The sequence below is a fragment of the Diabrotica undecimpunctata genome, chromosome 4, assembly GCF_040954645.1.
Source record: "Diabrotica undecimpunctata isolate CICGRU chromosome 4, icDiaUnde3, whole genome shotgun sequence".
NCBI classification, from domain to species: domain Eukaryota; kingdom Metazoa; phylum Arthropoda; class Insecta; order Coleoptera; family Chrysomelidae; genus Diabrotica; species Diabrotica undecimpunctata.
In genome coordinates this window covers 126,101,563-126,118,858 of record NC_092806.1, presented here as the reverse complement: position 1 = coordinate 126,118,858, position 17,296 = coordinate 126,101,563, and the positions used below count along the sequence as shown (strand labels likewise).

Here is a 17,296-nt window from a genome sequence, read left to right as displayed (position 1 = left end):
ACTTCGTCGGAAATTCGACGGTCTAATACGTGTATATATGTTTTTTTTTTTTTTAATTTTAGCGGTTGTATATTACCTCCTCATCCAGAACATGGACGATGGATCATTCAAGTCAAGAAAAAAGTCCAACCAAACTCCAAAGTTGAAGTCATGCAAACAGTAGACATCCAACCAAACACCAAAGTAGGGCTTAGCACAATCATATCATTTAGTTGTGACCCGCAGTATGCAATGTCTGGTTCAGCATTTAGCGCTTGCTTCGATGAAGGTTGGACTACTCCACCACCAACTTGTCAAAGTGAGTTTAACATACATAATGAAAAATTTTGATGCACATTTATAGTTCTTAAATCAATGTTAGCTAATTTTAAGTATTTTGTAAAATTATCTCTCGTCAAAGTCAAAGATTCAAGTTTCAAAATAAATTCTTTTGTATCGGTTTTTATGTGTTAGATCATTTTTATCATTTTGTTGTAATAGTGTTAATTATTTGTTGATCTGTAAAGTTATTGTGTATTTATTGATCCATTGTCTAATTTTGTACTTGTTTCAAGTAACTTTAAATTTAACTGTTATTATATTCTTTGGTTTAAATTTTCGAAACATGCTTTCCTTGTTATATTTTCTTTTTAGCTGACTATAATACAGTGCCGTACATTATAGCTGACCTTATGACAGTTTTATAAAAGTTGCCTAAAGTAAATTCTACTGAAAGTAAATTTCAGTAGAATTTTTCTGTTGCACAAAACACAAACAGTTTTCTTCCATTCCATCTACTCTTCTTCTTCTTCAGTGCCTTATCCGGTCCGGATGTTGGCGATCATCAAGGCTATCATGGTTTTGTTGACTGCTCTGCGAAACAGCTCCGCTGAGGTCATCCCAAACCATTGTCGGAGATTTTTCAACCACGAGATACGACGGCGTCCCGGTCCTCTTCTGCCAAATACTTTACCCTGCATAACAAGTTGAAGAATTCGATATTTTTCTTCGTTCCGCATCACGTGGCCGAGGTACTCAAGGTTACGCTGTTTAATTAAATTAAGCACTTCTTTTTCTTTTGTCATGCGCTGTAGGACCTCAACGTTGGTGACATGGTCCACATAAGATATTTTTAGTATCCTTCTGTATATCCACATCTCGAAGGCTTCGATTCGTTTTTCAGTGGCTTGCGTCAGTGTCCAGGCTTCAACTCCATATAGTAACACTGGAAGAACGAAGCACCTCACTATCCGCATCTCGGTTCCCAAACTGAGATCACTGCAGCACAGCAAGGATCTCAATTTAATAAATGTAGACCGTGCCATTTCAATTCTGGATCTAATCTCTTGAGCGTAGTCCCATTGTACGTTGAGGGTAGTTCCGAGGTAAGTGAATCTGTCGACTCTCTGGATCTCTTCGCTACCTGCCATTAGTGCCCCGGGATCTAAATTTGTACGGCTGACAACCATGAATTTAGTTTTCTTAATATTGATGTTCAGTCCGTATGTTACGCTCACAGTTCTACGCTCACAGTTACCATCTACTCTACCAATATTTATTTATTTGTTTGAGGTTTATAAATTATCTCCTGTTTCTCAACTAAATTCGACTTTCTACAGCGTTTTTCAAACTTAAACTTGATATCGCACAACAAAGGATATAATGCGCTTCTTGACAATTTGGGCAATTGCTCCGCATCGTTTACTGTAGCCAAAACAGAGTTGATTGTCGGTAATCTACTTTCTCAAAAGAATTGGTGCACTATTCTACAGATACCGGTCTTTTCTGTCTCATCGTATTTATTTTCACGAGATAATAAAGTTTTACAGTTTTCAGGCATTTTCTATTAGAGACCACGTGTTGCATACTCCTGGTTAATAGTTGAGGGTGGGTTAGATTTGGACATTATTTTTCAGTAGGGAATATTTTCAAGATATTTTAATAATTTATGACAGATAATGTACAAGTCAATAGTTGTATCTGTTGTCTTTGAATATTTATCGACGAAATTACGAATAAACCAGCCAAACATAGAAAAACTACAAATTTTCTTCAACAGTGTATTTGTCCAATTGTAACCCCATCATGGGGCAGATTTGTACAGCTGTGGGGCACATTTGGACCATTCAGATAAACATTTGTCTAAACCTTATAAACAAAAAATAATATAATACACAAAATATTTACGAATGATATTTATTGGTTATAACATGAACATATTTGACAAAGAAGTTAATTAATATTGTAAGGGAAAAATGAGTTATTGAACTTGATGTAAGACCCTTGACGAGATGTTCCCTTGGTTTCTAAAGGTATAGGAAGTTTTGCCACAATATCGGCTCGGGATATAGTGCTAATATCATTTTCAGTAGAATAATAAAAGCCACTGTTCAGTTTGTATCATAAAAATTTGATTGTTAGTTCCTCATCCACTAGTTCTTCTACACGGCCCACAAAGTGAACAACCGTTTTCTTTGTTGCAAATTTTACCAAAACGAAGTCGCCTACAAGAACCTCTTCATCATCTAAAAGACCATTTATTGCCTCCTGATCACTGTGCACATCTATATCAGAATTTGAATTGCAATCAGACATCGTAGCGCGTACAGATTCTGAGGAACTAGAGTAAGATGATTTTTTCTTTGGTCTTTTTTTAGCCTTCTTTTGTGCATATTTTAATTTTTCACTATCATTAATTTTTCTTTTTACAACTTTGACTCGTTTGTCATTCCTTTCCTTCTCTTCAGCTTCTACCCTATTCTTTTCTGGTGTACTAGTATATATGCATGACTTTCCCTTTTTTCTACCACGCCTATTCTGCTTTGGTTTCAATGTAGGAAATGGTCGAATATCAACTAATTTTGCATGTTTAGGAGATTGTGCTACTCCTAGGTAAGAAGCTTCGCTGAAAACATTTGTTAGCACGTCTTCCACTAAGTCCGTAATAAATTTCAGACTATCATCTCCCTTCATAGGCATTTCGGGGGTTTGAGTAAGAGCTGAATTTTTCATAGCATTTATTTTAAAATCCCCAGAAGGTATTATTGGTGCAGGGTTATTTTCCACTTGTAAACTTGTGGAAAGTCTATAGGTGAGCACTGCAGCAAAATCTGAATCGTCAAAATTAAGACTGAAGAGCGTCTACGTCTAATTTCTAACGGAAATATTTACAAATCGATTAGTAAGGATATTATATTTCCAAACAAACTTTAAACTTCTTACAGAAAATTATTTTTATTACAAATTATACCTACTGTATAATTATACAGCTAACTTGGTACTTTTAAAAAAAGTCTTTAATTAATGTAGTCGATTTTGTTCGAGTTAAATTTGATATGGCCAACAGCTTGTTTTTCGCTAACCCATAGTTTTTTCTCGGCGTTATATAAAGTAAATATGGAGCAAACTAAACCGACTTTCTTAAATTTTAAAAATAAATTTAGGTAAATTCTTCATAAGGAGGCTATTTTTTTTGTTGCTGAATATTCACAGATAGCCAAGCGGGCTGGGTAGTCGGTTCTCATTCGCTTCACTGCGAGTGGTTCTGTGGATGTGAGTTCGATCCCCAGCTCGGTGTACAGAAAACAAAAAAGGCTAACGCAGCAGTTTAAAATTCTAAATAAATCTGCGGCTTAGACTAGAGTATGCTCCATAGATCCCTGCCGGAAGGGCGTACCGCCTAAATACCTATATATATATATATATATATATATATATATATATATATATATATATATATATATATATATCTATATATATATATATATATATATATATATATATATATATATATATATATATATATGATTTGTTTTGGTATCGATGTTTTTTTCCAAATTACATAATCTTTGAAGACGGCCACTATCATTTTTACATTGCGGCTAGTGATTACAAAAAATATGGCAAAACCACTAAATAACAGGAATTTTTTTACCTAACCACAATCAGACCAACAATAATTCCTATGTCATTAGTGGTAGATAGGTATTAGGTGTTAGATCCCACTACTTCCTACGAAAATGTATCCTTTACTTTCGTTATCTGATATGACATCAGACTGCCTGATATAATCAAAATGAGATACAAAATTGAAATCATTAACCCAATTTTTGGATTATGTTTCTTAGTCGTTAACTGATTACAGGTATCATAATATAATGACTTAATGAGTTTATCTTTTCAATCTTCCTTCATATTTCTTTCGATCGTCTTTCATGCTCACATTTTGGCTGTGAAACACCTATGGTTGCGACAGTGTAATCCGTGTATTTGTGCGGATCTGCCTGGAGATATTTTACCTTCACTGTGCGACAAGTTTCTCAAGACCATCCCTTCGATAATCGTTTCCGATATTACATATTATTTGCTCTGTTACTTGTATTCTTCGTATTTTCTTATTGTTTAGTTGCCTTAGTAGTTACTTATTCGTTATTCGATCCACCCAGGAGAGTTGAACATTCAGCATATGGAAACATCAGGATATAGAAAAACTGAGAAAACTAAGTTTATTACGCGTCTAATTTTTAAGGTGGACGATTATGTCATGGATTTTCAAGATTTTCGTTAATTCAGCCATATTTTTTTTTGCGATTACTTTATTTCAAGGACAATAGACAAATTGGTCCTTAATCTTTTTTTAGCAATCACAATCTTTTCTAATACCTCATTCATTCAATAACTATTTTCTACAATTCACACTGATATCGTTTTTAAAAACACTTCACTAATACTGATAATCTAATGCCGACTCGGAGGGCTTATATAAACTGATCATCTGTTCTAGAATGTTCATACGCGTGATCACTTACGTTTGTTTTATCGTTTAGCTGTCGCCATGACTTTTACCAATAAGCGTGTCAGTAGCGGAGAAAGGATGCGTATATGGTCAGTATATATTTAGTTTTATATATTCCAATGAGGATCGGACAAGATGAAATAGAACACGTTCAGGATTATATATATATCTGGGTCAAACTATAAAACTTAACAAAGAAAATCAAACAGCAGAGATAAAAAGAGAAGTTAGACTGGCATGGGCGGCATTTGGCAAACTAAGCTACATTCTTAAAACAAAAGATATCCACAGAATCTTAAGACCAAAGTATACAATCAATGCGTACTCCCTGTTCTCACTTATGGTTCCCAAACGTGGACATTTACAAAAGCAAACATGGACAAAATCATAAAAACCCAAAGAGCAATGGAAAGACAAATATAAGTTGCACATAAGACTAATAGATAAAAAGAGAAACGAGTGGATAAAAGAGAAAACAAAAGTGAGGGATTTTAGACAAGAAGTTGCAAAATTGAAATGCAGATTTTGCGGACACAATATGACCAAAAGAAGACCGATGGAACAAAATTATTATAAGTTGGAGACCGTGGGAATATAAACGAAGTAGAGGAAGGCCCCAAATGAGATGGGCAGATGATATCAAGAAGCGTCTAGGTAAATGACTGTAGCGACAGACAGAGAAGAATGGAAAAGGATTGGGGAGGCCTATGTCCAAAGATGGACCGAAGAAGGCTAATTAGATAGTTAGAGATATTTAGTTTTATGTTATTGTGTGTTAGAAGTATACGGGTGCCTTTGTATTTAACTATATATTGCTTTTGTTAATTATTGTTTAATTAAATAAAAATGGAAGAAGCTAGTACTAGCAGGGAGAGTATAAATATGAAAAGTTCTCGCAAGTAGTTAGGACTTGAAGCTAAAAAAAAATAGTGTGTCTTTTCTCTGTCTGCTTGGTTTAATGGTATATCAGGGTTCGTCTCCCTCAAACTTTTCCTTAAAATGTTCTGTCCATCTTCTTAGTTTTTCTTGCTGTTCTGTCAATATATTACGCTCTTTATCTCTTCACACCTTTTGTTTGAATTCTTTTCTGCTTCTGTTCAGTTTCTGGCAAAATTTTCTTGTCTCTGTTGGCTTAATTAGTTCTTGTAGTTCTGTTCATATTTTCTCTTCTTTCTGCGGTATATTTTCTTTTCTTTATTACATGGTTATTTATATTCCTTCTCTGCTTGTTGGGTTCTGTACTCCTGTTGCATCAGTAAATATGCTGTTTTTTCTTTTTGTTATAATCTGACATTCTTCATCGAAACAGTCATTCGTTCTTGTTCTTCTTTGTTTAGGTTTAATGCCTAGTAATTCTTCAGCTGCTTCTTTCATGATGTTTCTGCACCCTTCCCACTCTTCAATTATGTTTTCATGTTTTAGTCCCGTTTTCTAGTTTGATAATTATATTGTTCCTATACATTATATTGTTCATATTTAGAGCCTATTTTCTTTTTTATGTTTAAAATTTTAGCCCCTTACCCTACTTTTGATCCGGTAGTGATCAGAATCCGCAATTGTTCCTCTCCTGGTGCGGACGTTTATTATATTCGATTGGGTTCTTGAGTCTATAATAACATAATATATCATATGTACAGTAAGTCCATCTGGTGATTTCCAGGTGCCTTTATCTTTTCGATAGAAGTTAAAATTATACTATCGATTCCAAAAAAACTGCTGTATCAAAATGAAGACATTTTTGAAATAAGATCATCAAAAATATTTAAAAATTTTTATTTCTGAAGTACCAAATTTTTTCATTTTGTTGGACTGTTATCATTCCTGTTCCATATCATGCAATTTAAGCGTTTAGTTTGTGTTCCAGTTTATTCTTTGGCGGAATTTTTAGTTTTTTATTGACGCTTGTAAAATGAAAGTGTTTGCTTCTTTGCGTAGTTGCAGAAATCGTTGATTTGGCTGCTGATTCAGTTGTTGATTCATCTGTTGTATATTTATTTTGCTGTCTAAACACATTGCGATATAATGTAAGGACACTGATTAATTCCGCTATTAAATAGACTATATGATTCATGTAATGAATGACCCGATGTATAAAATCTTCCAAATAACACGTTTTTAGAGAAGACATTACAGAACAAAACAAGCATCTGCGGTTGCTAGTACGTTTTCTATCGATAGACAAAATAATTGAATATCCTTCTGAATATACAAATTTGAGTATTTCACATCTTTAGGTGTATAGTCGAATCCCGCTCATCCGTGAGCCGATTATCCGCAACGCTGTAGAAGCTATTTTTTATGTGAATGAAAATTTATTTTATAAACTAGATTGTATGTATTATTTTTGTTATAATTAGAAATGTAGTATTCTATTGTTACAATGTAAAGTGGCCAGCAAGAAAACATATAAAACTTATAAGTATACAAAATTTCTGAGAATTCATGATTGACACGTGATTTTGGCTATTTTTGATCAGCTACGAGGCGTGATTTTGGATAATTTCCTTTTTTGTTTGCTAAACTGTATAGAACTTTGATTGAAACGGTGTGAGAAACATTCAGATGAAAAGAGTAATCTCGGCTTCGGCAAAGCATCGCACCGCAATTAGGGGTATATAACACAACAATACATTATTTTTGGATTTATAGACCATGGTCTGGAATCGTTTATATTTGACGTTCCCCCCTGCAACTGACAAAACGTCAGAAGAAAATAATTTCAAACTATAGCCTATAAACCCCGTAAACAGTGGACTATTTCAGCCTTGTCTATTGTTGTTAGAAATAACTAAAATAATTCAAGAAAACAAAAGTTTAAAAGTTTTGAGGCGAAATACGAACAACATAGGCATCAAAAATATGTACAAAATAAAAAACAAAGATGGAAACATTACTACTGATAGAACTAAGATCCTGAAAGTTGTCGAATCCTTGTATGAAATGTATGAAATGTATGAAAGCACCGACGAAAGACAAGATCAGCTCCTGTCCAAAATTACAAACCAGGGAATGCATCTACCAAGGAAAAACTCCTTTTCAATGGAATAATGCACTGATTACTTTATTACACAAGCAAGGAGGCATAACAGATTTAAAAAACTACCGTCCTATTAGTTTGCTTTCATACATATATAAACTTTTCATAAAAATTATTAAAAAAAGACTGAACGCTAAATTAGACTTGTATCAGCCTAGAGAACAAGCTGGATTTAGATCGGGATACAGCACTAACGACCACTTACTAGTGATAAAGAACCTGATAGAGAAGTCTGCAGAATACAACAAACCATTGGCACTGATATTTGTTGACTACGAGAAAGAATTCGATACCATAAGCCATCAAAAAAATGTTACAAGCGTTGAAAGAATGCCGAATAGACCATCGCTACATTAACATAATCAAATATATCTACCAAAATGTCACAGCTAGCGTAAGACTATCTGAACAAGAAACAATTAAATTCGGTATATAGCGAGGAGTACGGGAAGGAGACACAGTATCTCCAAAGCTATTCACGACGCGTCGCTTTTAGAACATACTTGTAAGAAGGCACATCTGAACGATAAATGCTCAGTGTTTGACCAAAATCTTTGACCAATGTTTGTTACCTGTACTCACTTATGGAGCGGAAACATTAACACTCACAAAAAAGGTAGTTAATAAGATTCGCGTGACTCAGATGACTATGGAGCGCCAGATGTTGGGTGTTTCTCTGAGAGACCGAATCCTACAGACGCTATCGAAAAAATCGCGTCGTTAAAATGGATTTAGGCAGGACACCTCGCCAGATTATCACACAACCGATGGGCAAAATGTATTTTAGAGTGGAGACCAAGGCAAGAAACAATACCGAGCAGAGGACGCCCACCAACTAGATGGACTGACTACCTAAAGCGTGTTCAACAATAACTGGATGCGAGCTGCACAAGATAGAGAAGGATGGAAAGAACTGAGGGAGACCTATGTCCAGCTGTGGACGCATACAGGTTGATGATGATTGTTGTTAGAAATATTTTTGTGAAATAATTTTTGCTGAATTTTTAGTCTTATTAAAATGGCACATGCCACGACCCTAATCCTAAACCTGACTATACCTGACTATCTGTTAATAATTATCTATTTTCTGTAATTAAATAAAAAATGAATTATCCTAATTACTAATGATTTGTTTCAGGATTATGTCCACCGCTTTCCAGCACAGAAACAACACATGTTATTTGTCAAAACGAAAAGAAGGGGGAAGTAAAATGTGAAGAAGCTACACATGGCACTAGTGCCAAATTCGAATGTGCTCCATATTATGAATCAGCTGACAGAGGTAGTCCACTGAGATTTTGCTATGACGGAAGTTGGAATTTTCCACCACCACAATGTATTCCAGGTCAGCCAATCGTAATTAATTTAAACCTTACAATTAATATTTATTGTAACAAAAAAAATTGTGCATTGAATTTTTCTGATATCGATGGAACTACAAAGAGTACCACTTCTGTACCATTAGAGGAATCTACCATTTATCCAATTGATGTTAGATCAAGCTTTAACTAGAAATATATATAAACATGAGTTAAAAAATTAAATATTTTTCTTTATTTCTTATCTTATTAAGTATCTATTATATATATATATATATATATATATATATATATATATATATATATATATATATATATATATGTATATATATATGTATATATATATATACATATATACATATGTATATGTATATATATATATATATATATATATATATATATATATATATATACCAAGATGAATACATAAAACAGTGTGTTTCGGTCCATTGCTACAATTGGACAAATATTTTATATTTGACTCAATTTCAGTTTTTCCCTTTACGTCATGTGTAACGGGACCAGGAAGTCAAATTTCCTACCGTAGAGAAAATTCCGGCCTGAAATGAAACATATATGGAGATCGTTATCATAAACTCTTGAGGCTTGTAATTCCAAGAAGGGATTTTTACCAAACTTTGAAGTAGGAAATTTTACTACAAATGAATAAGTTTACAGATAATAATTATCTATAATATCATCATCATGGTTATTAACATATTGGCAGATGTGTTGTGGTTCATCATTGAGTTTTAATAGCAGAATTTATAATATATTATGAATCAAAAGCGATACAGTATTGCTTAATAGTAAAAAAATTTAAAATTAAAAAAATTTCAAAAGAAATACTCCAGTAGTCACAGACGAAAATACCACTGAACCTCTAAAACTCATACGAACAAGCTGAATTTTGCTGAGAATGTTAATTTTGGAACTCCAAAACAGATGCAAATAAGTTTACCACTTTTACCCCTCGGCTTCTTCCTAAACCCCCTTCCCTCCAAAAGGGGGGACGAAAAAAACCAATTTATCAACAATCTGTACGCCGTAGAAAAAAATGTTTCAAATAAAAAATGTAGCTGAGATAATTTTGAACTATAAAAAGGTACTTTTTCTGTAGGATCCACCGTTCTCCTAGAAACAACGCTTGAAGCCACCGGTGGAATTTTAAATAAAATTTATGTCAACTCGACTGTAAAAAGTCGATATCTTTATATAAGGTAAAGAGAGCAGCGTTCGTATGATTTTTTTATTTAGCCGCAAATAAAATTAGTTTCTATAAAGGTGTTAAATAAATAAACGTTTAGAGGTTTTTACCATTTTTTACGATTCTCATGAGATCAATAATATGTATCAACTTCCTTGCTTCATTAACCGGTCACCATGTAATTGTCATTATTAGATGTCAATCTTCAAAACATATAGCAGGAAATTTCGGTTTTGAGTTTTGGCAAAAAATGTGAGGCATTTGAAATATGCGTAAAAATGCTAAATTTAAACTTTCACATTACAAACGATCTAAAACGTTTAAAACTGCTTATTTTTGATTACACACAACTACGTTTTTTGAAACGACACAACTTCAGCTACAAATTTCGTTTAATACCGTTTTCGTGGAAGCGTATCCCGTGACGTGCGATTGTTTGTGATGTGAATGTTTAAATTCGGCGTTTTTTGGGCATATTTCAAATGCCTTACCTTTGTTGCAAAAACTTAAAACCGAAATTTCAGGCTATATGTTTTGAAGATTGGGCTCTATTATCACGTTAAGCCCTGGACCATCATGATAAAAGTTTTCTGTCAGACCGGAACATTTTTTGAATAATTTTGAAACAAGAATGTGTATAACTATTTATTTCTATTCTAAAATAAAAAAAAACATTTTTTAAGTAAAAATCATGTACCAACACGGTACACACGGTCTATTTATAATTATTTTTGTAATTTGTTTTAATGTGGACCATGTGTGCCATATTGGCTCATACCAGGAAGATAATCAAATACCTTCTTCCTAAGATATTTTAAGTTTAGAAATACGAAAACAATTTATGTTTTCAAAAAACATGTATGAATATTCACAAAACACTTAACACACATAGGTATATGCGGTAGTAACGGCACATGCCGGACAAAAAGTGTACACCCTTTTGGCATTCTTCATCGCTGATGTTCTTCCTTCACGGTTCGAAAAGTTCACGAAACATACTGAACACCTTCCCCTTTTCTCCTTTTCGTCCAACGTATGCAGAGTTGTAAAAGTGTTTTCAGAAGTTGTTTGTGGCATTAAAAGATTTTGAACAATCTGTTCACGGAACTCAGTAATTGTTAGTAGTTCCACAGCCAATTTACGATACCACTTTATACTTCGTCGAGCAGAGGAATTATATATAGCCTTTTGATCTGACACATCGATAAAAGATTTTGCAGAAATATAGTCAACAATGGTCGATGGTTTGGGAACAGGTCCACGTTTTGTTTGAACATCTATCATCAAAGGAATATCCTTGGTCGTTAAAAACAAAACGTTCCGTTTATTTTCCCATTTTCCGATGACAGCTTTTGTATTACTCTGTAGATATTTCATGTCACCTCTTTTTAATTTTGCATCGATTACCGCTTTTGGATTATGTTTTCTATTGACACGTAATGTTCCAACTAAATGGGTTTTCCTATTATTTTAATCATGGGCCAAGTCAAAGCTCGTATAAAAATTATCAGTATATAAAGTTCTGCCTGTATCTAGAAGCGGTTGCATAAGTTCCATCATCACTCTGGATGCTAACGACTTTTCAGATGGTTGCATCTCTTTTCCACCGTACACTTTTACGGCGTACGTATATCCATCTGCGACGCAAAGTTTAAACAATTTGACTCCATATTTGTGTCTTTTCCAGGAATGTATTGCAAAAAATTAAGTCTAAAAATTTCGTCAATACATAACGATTCCCTAGGAGTATACATTTTCTGAAACTTTTCATTTAGTATTTGTACAAGAGGAGAAATTTTGTAGTCTGTTTCCCGTTGGCAGCTCTCGTTATCTGAAATGTGAAAGAAGTGTAATATTTTTTCAAATCGACTTCTACTTTTTTCACACATTCTAGAAACTTCATTCTTGTAAAGTAAATTGTTACTCCAATAATCTCTGAGTTCGGGTTTTTTGTCTAACCCCATCCAAATAATGAGAGCCAAAAATCGAAGCAATTATTTTCTGTCAATTGGTCTCCAGTTACTCAATCAACCAACAAATCTTGCACTCGACAGTTGATAAACAGTAGGTCTGTAAGTTTTGCAATTTCTTTCTGATTTATTCCTGAAGTAAAGGATAGTACGAACTTATTGAGATCATATGGATTTGGCACATCGCTCCATGTTATTTTATTTCTAGATACAACATCGTCAATAACAGCTTCCAGGCTAACGTTTACCGATTCAGCTTTCTTTACAAAATAAAAAAAAGTAAACTACAAACAGAAATTGTGCATTCCTAAATAACTTACCTATCCTTCTTGTATCAGGCTTCTTTTGGGAACTTTCTAGAACTAGGACCTGCAGTAAATTCTTTGCAATTTTGTGTTTGTTTGCAAATTTTAGCTTTTTTTCTACGAGACTCATATTCACCACTGCATGAGTCTGAAGAACCATCAGTAACATTTTCATTGTACACTGGATCGGCATCGGAATCATAAAACGTAATTTCAGGCATACTGATATCACTAAAGTCACTCTCCTCAGCAATTCTGCGAAGTTCGTCTTCCGATAGTCCTTTGCGGAACATTATCTTCTTTTTTGGTTCCACTTTTTAACAAAAAACTGAAGAGAAAATAGTTTTAGCCTCGTTAGACGTTCGAACCGATACTGACTGAAGTATGTTAGAAATTATAACCTAACCTGTTTGTGAATAAGTGGTTTAACGGACTAACTTCTGATTTTGTTTACGACAGACCGTTTACACAAATTTATTCATAAGAAAGCACGGCAAATGCGATCCTCGACGAGCCGCATCTTTAGGAACACGACACTTCGCTGTGGCCTGATAGATACACACGGTCCCAGATAAAAGTAGAGTGTGTGCCAGTGTGGTACACATGAGGCTTAACGTGTTAATGAAAATTTTTTAGTGACCTGTCAATAGTGGTGTTAGATTTTATTGGTCTCATGAAAATCGTAAAAATACTTAACGTTTATTTTTTAACACCTTTATAGACACTGCTATAGATACTTCATTTGCGGCAATACATATATACAATTTTTTTTATAAGAAAGCTGCGCTTTTCAACTTTAAAACGCATTTGGATTTTTGTCGATAAGACACCCAGATCAAAAGATATCGAATTTTTACAGTTAAGTTGATATAATTTTTTTTTAATTATTTTCGCGCTAGAACGGTTCATTCTACACAAAAAGTGATAATAACCATTTTTGTTCCAAATTATCTCAGCTATATTTTATATTTGAAACATTTTTTTTTGCGGCGTACAGATTCTTGGTAAATCGATTTTTTCAGCTTTTCCCTCTCTAATAGGAGGCTTTTGAGATTACAGAATTAACATTCTCATTAAAATTCAGCTTGTTCTGTTGAGGAATAATGTCGGCTTTTGATTATAATACACAATATTTTTCTACAGTCACTGAATAAAGTAAAACTAAATATGTTATTTACTTTATATTTATATTAGACAAGACGTGTCCTATCTGAATTCTGAACTTGCTGTTCATCAAGTACGAAGCAAAGAGGGAAGTCATGTTTGTCACCTCGGGGAACAAATAAGGGTCTAACCACCTTCTGATATCCCCGGGTGCTCTGTAGAGGGCTTCGAATATACTGTCGAGAGCTCCTCTACTTAAGTCCATTTTCGGGGTTATGGAAATGGAAAATATTTATCTTCGGTGTCTTGCCTTGAAAAAGGTCGGTGTGCCAACTCCTCCAACGGACTCGTCTTCTTCTCGGTCGTCCGGATCCCATCTGCCATATCCAATGGGGTTTCGTAGAGCACCAGTGTGCCGAAGCCTACGTGGTCATCCAACCACTTTCGGTAGGGGGCGATGACTGGGTCTACTCCGGGACTTCCATTGGCATCTGGGGCTTCTAACTTCGAATAAGCCTGGCTCGTCAAAGGCGTCTGCACGTCGAAGGCGTCAGGTCTGCAGAAGGCCTCGATGTCGGAGTGTTAGAGTATTGCTTTCTAACACTACGTGGTTCTCCCCATTCTTCTCTTGACTTCAACCTATGTTGAAGTCAATGGTGTGTTGCCTTCTGTGAATTCGAGCTGGATCGTGGGTTCGGATTTTAACCACGTTGTCGGGCGCCATGTCACCTCGGGGAACAAATAAGGGTCTAACCACCTTCTGATATCCCCGGGTGCTCTGTAGAGGGCACCGAATATACTGTCGAGAGCTCCTCTAAGTCCATTTTCGGGGTTATGGAAATGGAAAATATTTATCTTCGTCGAAATAAAAACATCAAGTTAAGTTGAAACAATTCTCAGCCACAGAGTATAATTGGAACAGCAGGAAGCAGCGCCCCAAGAGCACTAAGCTCTCGGAGGGCCCGTGAGGGACTGACTTGACTGACCTGAAAATCGCCAATATTTATATGCGCTGTTCGAGCGATAAATAGGGATTTCCAGGTCAAGAGCCAATGGGAAAATTCGAGGCGGGGCGATGCGCATTGAAATGCGCACTAGTCCACAGACTATGGCATTCGATGACATGTTACGGCCTTACTGAATCTGCCCTTCGAGCCATATCGTGTTGAATGCTTTACTGACATCTAGAAATAAAGACGCACTATATTTGTTCTAGTTGAATACCTTTGTGTTATGATCTGCCAACTGTAATTCGTATGAATATTTTCATTCTTCGGATGTACTTACATCCAAATTGTGGTTCTGAAATAATTATATGGTACTTTTCAAGCATTGCGCTATTTGTACAATTTGTATATGTCTTGTAATGCCTATGTTGGTGTTTTTATTGGAAATTTTAATAAGTCCCGGGAGGGGTTTATTCGTAGTGCTGTTCTGATCCGAAACAGTGGATCTCAGACAAAGATTATCGATTCCATTTTTGTATTCTTTCGCAAATTTTAAATCCTGTTCTCTTAAATGAGATGTTATGAGAAATGTCTTTTGAACATATTGAAGGCATACTTCATCTAAGTTATTGCTGCTTTCACTGTCCCTAAATTATTCTGTTCATTATTTTTTCTTCGTTGAAACACGTAGATTAACTTGTAGATTAACTTAAAAAAACTTGAACTTTTGAATTTAGTTAATAAGATTAGGAGAAAAATATTAGATCACCAATATACTTTTTGACGGTAATGTAAAAATGGCATTCCCAGATCAACCAATAGTATTATTTGATAAGACTTTCTTAAATAAAATGCTTGACACCAAAGTTTCAAGATATCATATTTACAGTCGTGTTAAGTATTAATTATTATCTTATCCTCTTAAAATAATGTACACATTACAAACTATTAACAATTAACAAATTAGGAGATCAAACGGTATAATAGGGTTTATTTATAGCATGTAGTTTATATTTTTCTTTAGCTATAAAGTAATTACCTTAGTTAAAACTATCTCTTACGTTTAATATTTTTAGATTTATGTAAATTAAAATAGATTTAATTTAAAAGTTAATATTAATTCCTTAGTTTTTTTCCCTGGGTCCGTCTGTTTATTGTGTTTGCTGTCCATTATTGTTTCCTACACTCAGTCTAGAATTTTTGTACCATGTAGAAGTTTGTACAGGCCTTTTGCTTGGTGTGTCTTAAATATACCAGGGTCTCCTTTTGGTTGCCCATATAGTTTTTTCTTTTACAGTCCAGCGCCTCGCAATTGCATAATACATGTCTAAAGTTTTTGGTTCCTTACCGCAGAGTCTGCAGTTAAGGTCTTTATTGTAAATGCCTATTTTATTCAGGAATTCTCCTACTTGTTCATGTCCGGATAAAATTTCTGTTACTGTTCTCAGTTTGTTCCGGACCATATGGAGCAGTTCCTCTGTTCTTTTTGTTCATCTTCCACCAATAAAGATTTTCCTATGTGTTTGTTTTGGGATTCTCTCCCAATATCGCTCATGACTTTCTCAGATCCTCGGATCCAATCCTCTGCAGCCGTACGTACTGCAGCCTTTGGTACTCCCAGAGTCACAGCCGGTCGGTCCGATCCGTTCGATCCTCTTTTAACAAGTTGATCTGCTTTTTCGTTACCTTCGATACCCTGATGCCCTGGTACCCAAACAAGCTCAACCTTGTTCCAGTCTCCCAATTCATTCAGGTCCCCTTGGTTACCCTTCAGTGTCGCTTGACTATCAAACAATATATGGATCTGCTCTTTTTTAAGTGCTTCATCATTATTGCTACACATTGCAGTATCGCATAAATATCCGCTTAAAAAAGGGTGCAGTTCCTCGTCCCAAGCAAAGCTTTAGCTAATTCTTAGATTTCTGGAATAGATTCCTGCCCCCACATCCTCTTTTCTCTTGAATCCGTCTGTATAGCAGATCCTACCCTGTTAGTTGTGGTACTCCTTGTTTCTTCATATATATTCCTGTCTGGAATAGACACCTTGTATGAATTCTTAAAATTGTATCTTTTTGTTATGTGATCCGGTTCTGCATTAAAGATGTCCTTTGTCACAGTTCTTTTGATACTCATATGCCCTGTCCCTTCCATAGGCCCCGAATCTTGCCTTAAGTTCTTGCCTATTATTTACTGATATACTTCTTAAAAATCCTAGTAAATAAAAAATTAACACTTATAGTAAATAATATCGTAAATATTTACATGAAGATGAAAAGCAGGCTTTTCATTTTGATTTTGATTTTAACTCACAGCATTTCATATTCTAATTCACTTATATTTTTTTGACAGCATAAACCGCTTAAATATGTTGTATTTTTATTTTGAAGAGCGTCGCTATCAAGCGACATAGTAAATCGGTTCCTATTTAACTTGTCTTTAAGGATAGTTTTTTATTTTAGTAGGTGTTTTGTTACAGTAATATTATGTTGAATGTAATAATTTGCTTAATTATATGAATTTCTTATGAAGCCAGTGATCAATAAATATTTAGAAAGTAAAGTTGCATAAAATGTATGTTTTATCTCATTAAAAACGTGGCGCATATCTACATATAGGTATGTATATAGAATTTT

The 17,296-nt window shown here is 34.5% G+C and overlaps 1 protein-coding gene across 1 annotated transcript in view; it reads left to right on the top strand.

The window, feature by feature from the left end:
- LOC140439980 (inactive serine protease PAMR1-like) overlaps positions 1–17,296 on the top strand; it is a 79,626-nt gene that overhangs the window by 38,103 nt on the left and 24,227 nt on the right. Inside the window, exons 6-7 of the mRNA XM_072530200.1 lie at positions 63–298; positions 8,950–9,156. Of these exons, the coding sequence (XP_072386301.1) occupies positions 63–298; positions 8,950–9,156 (443 nt within the window). The remainder of the gene's footprint in view (positions 1–62; positions 299–8,949; positions 9,157–17,296) is intronic.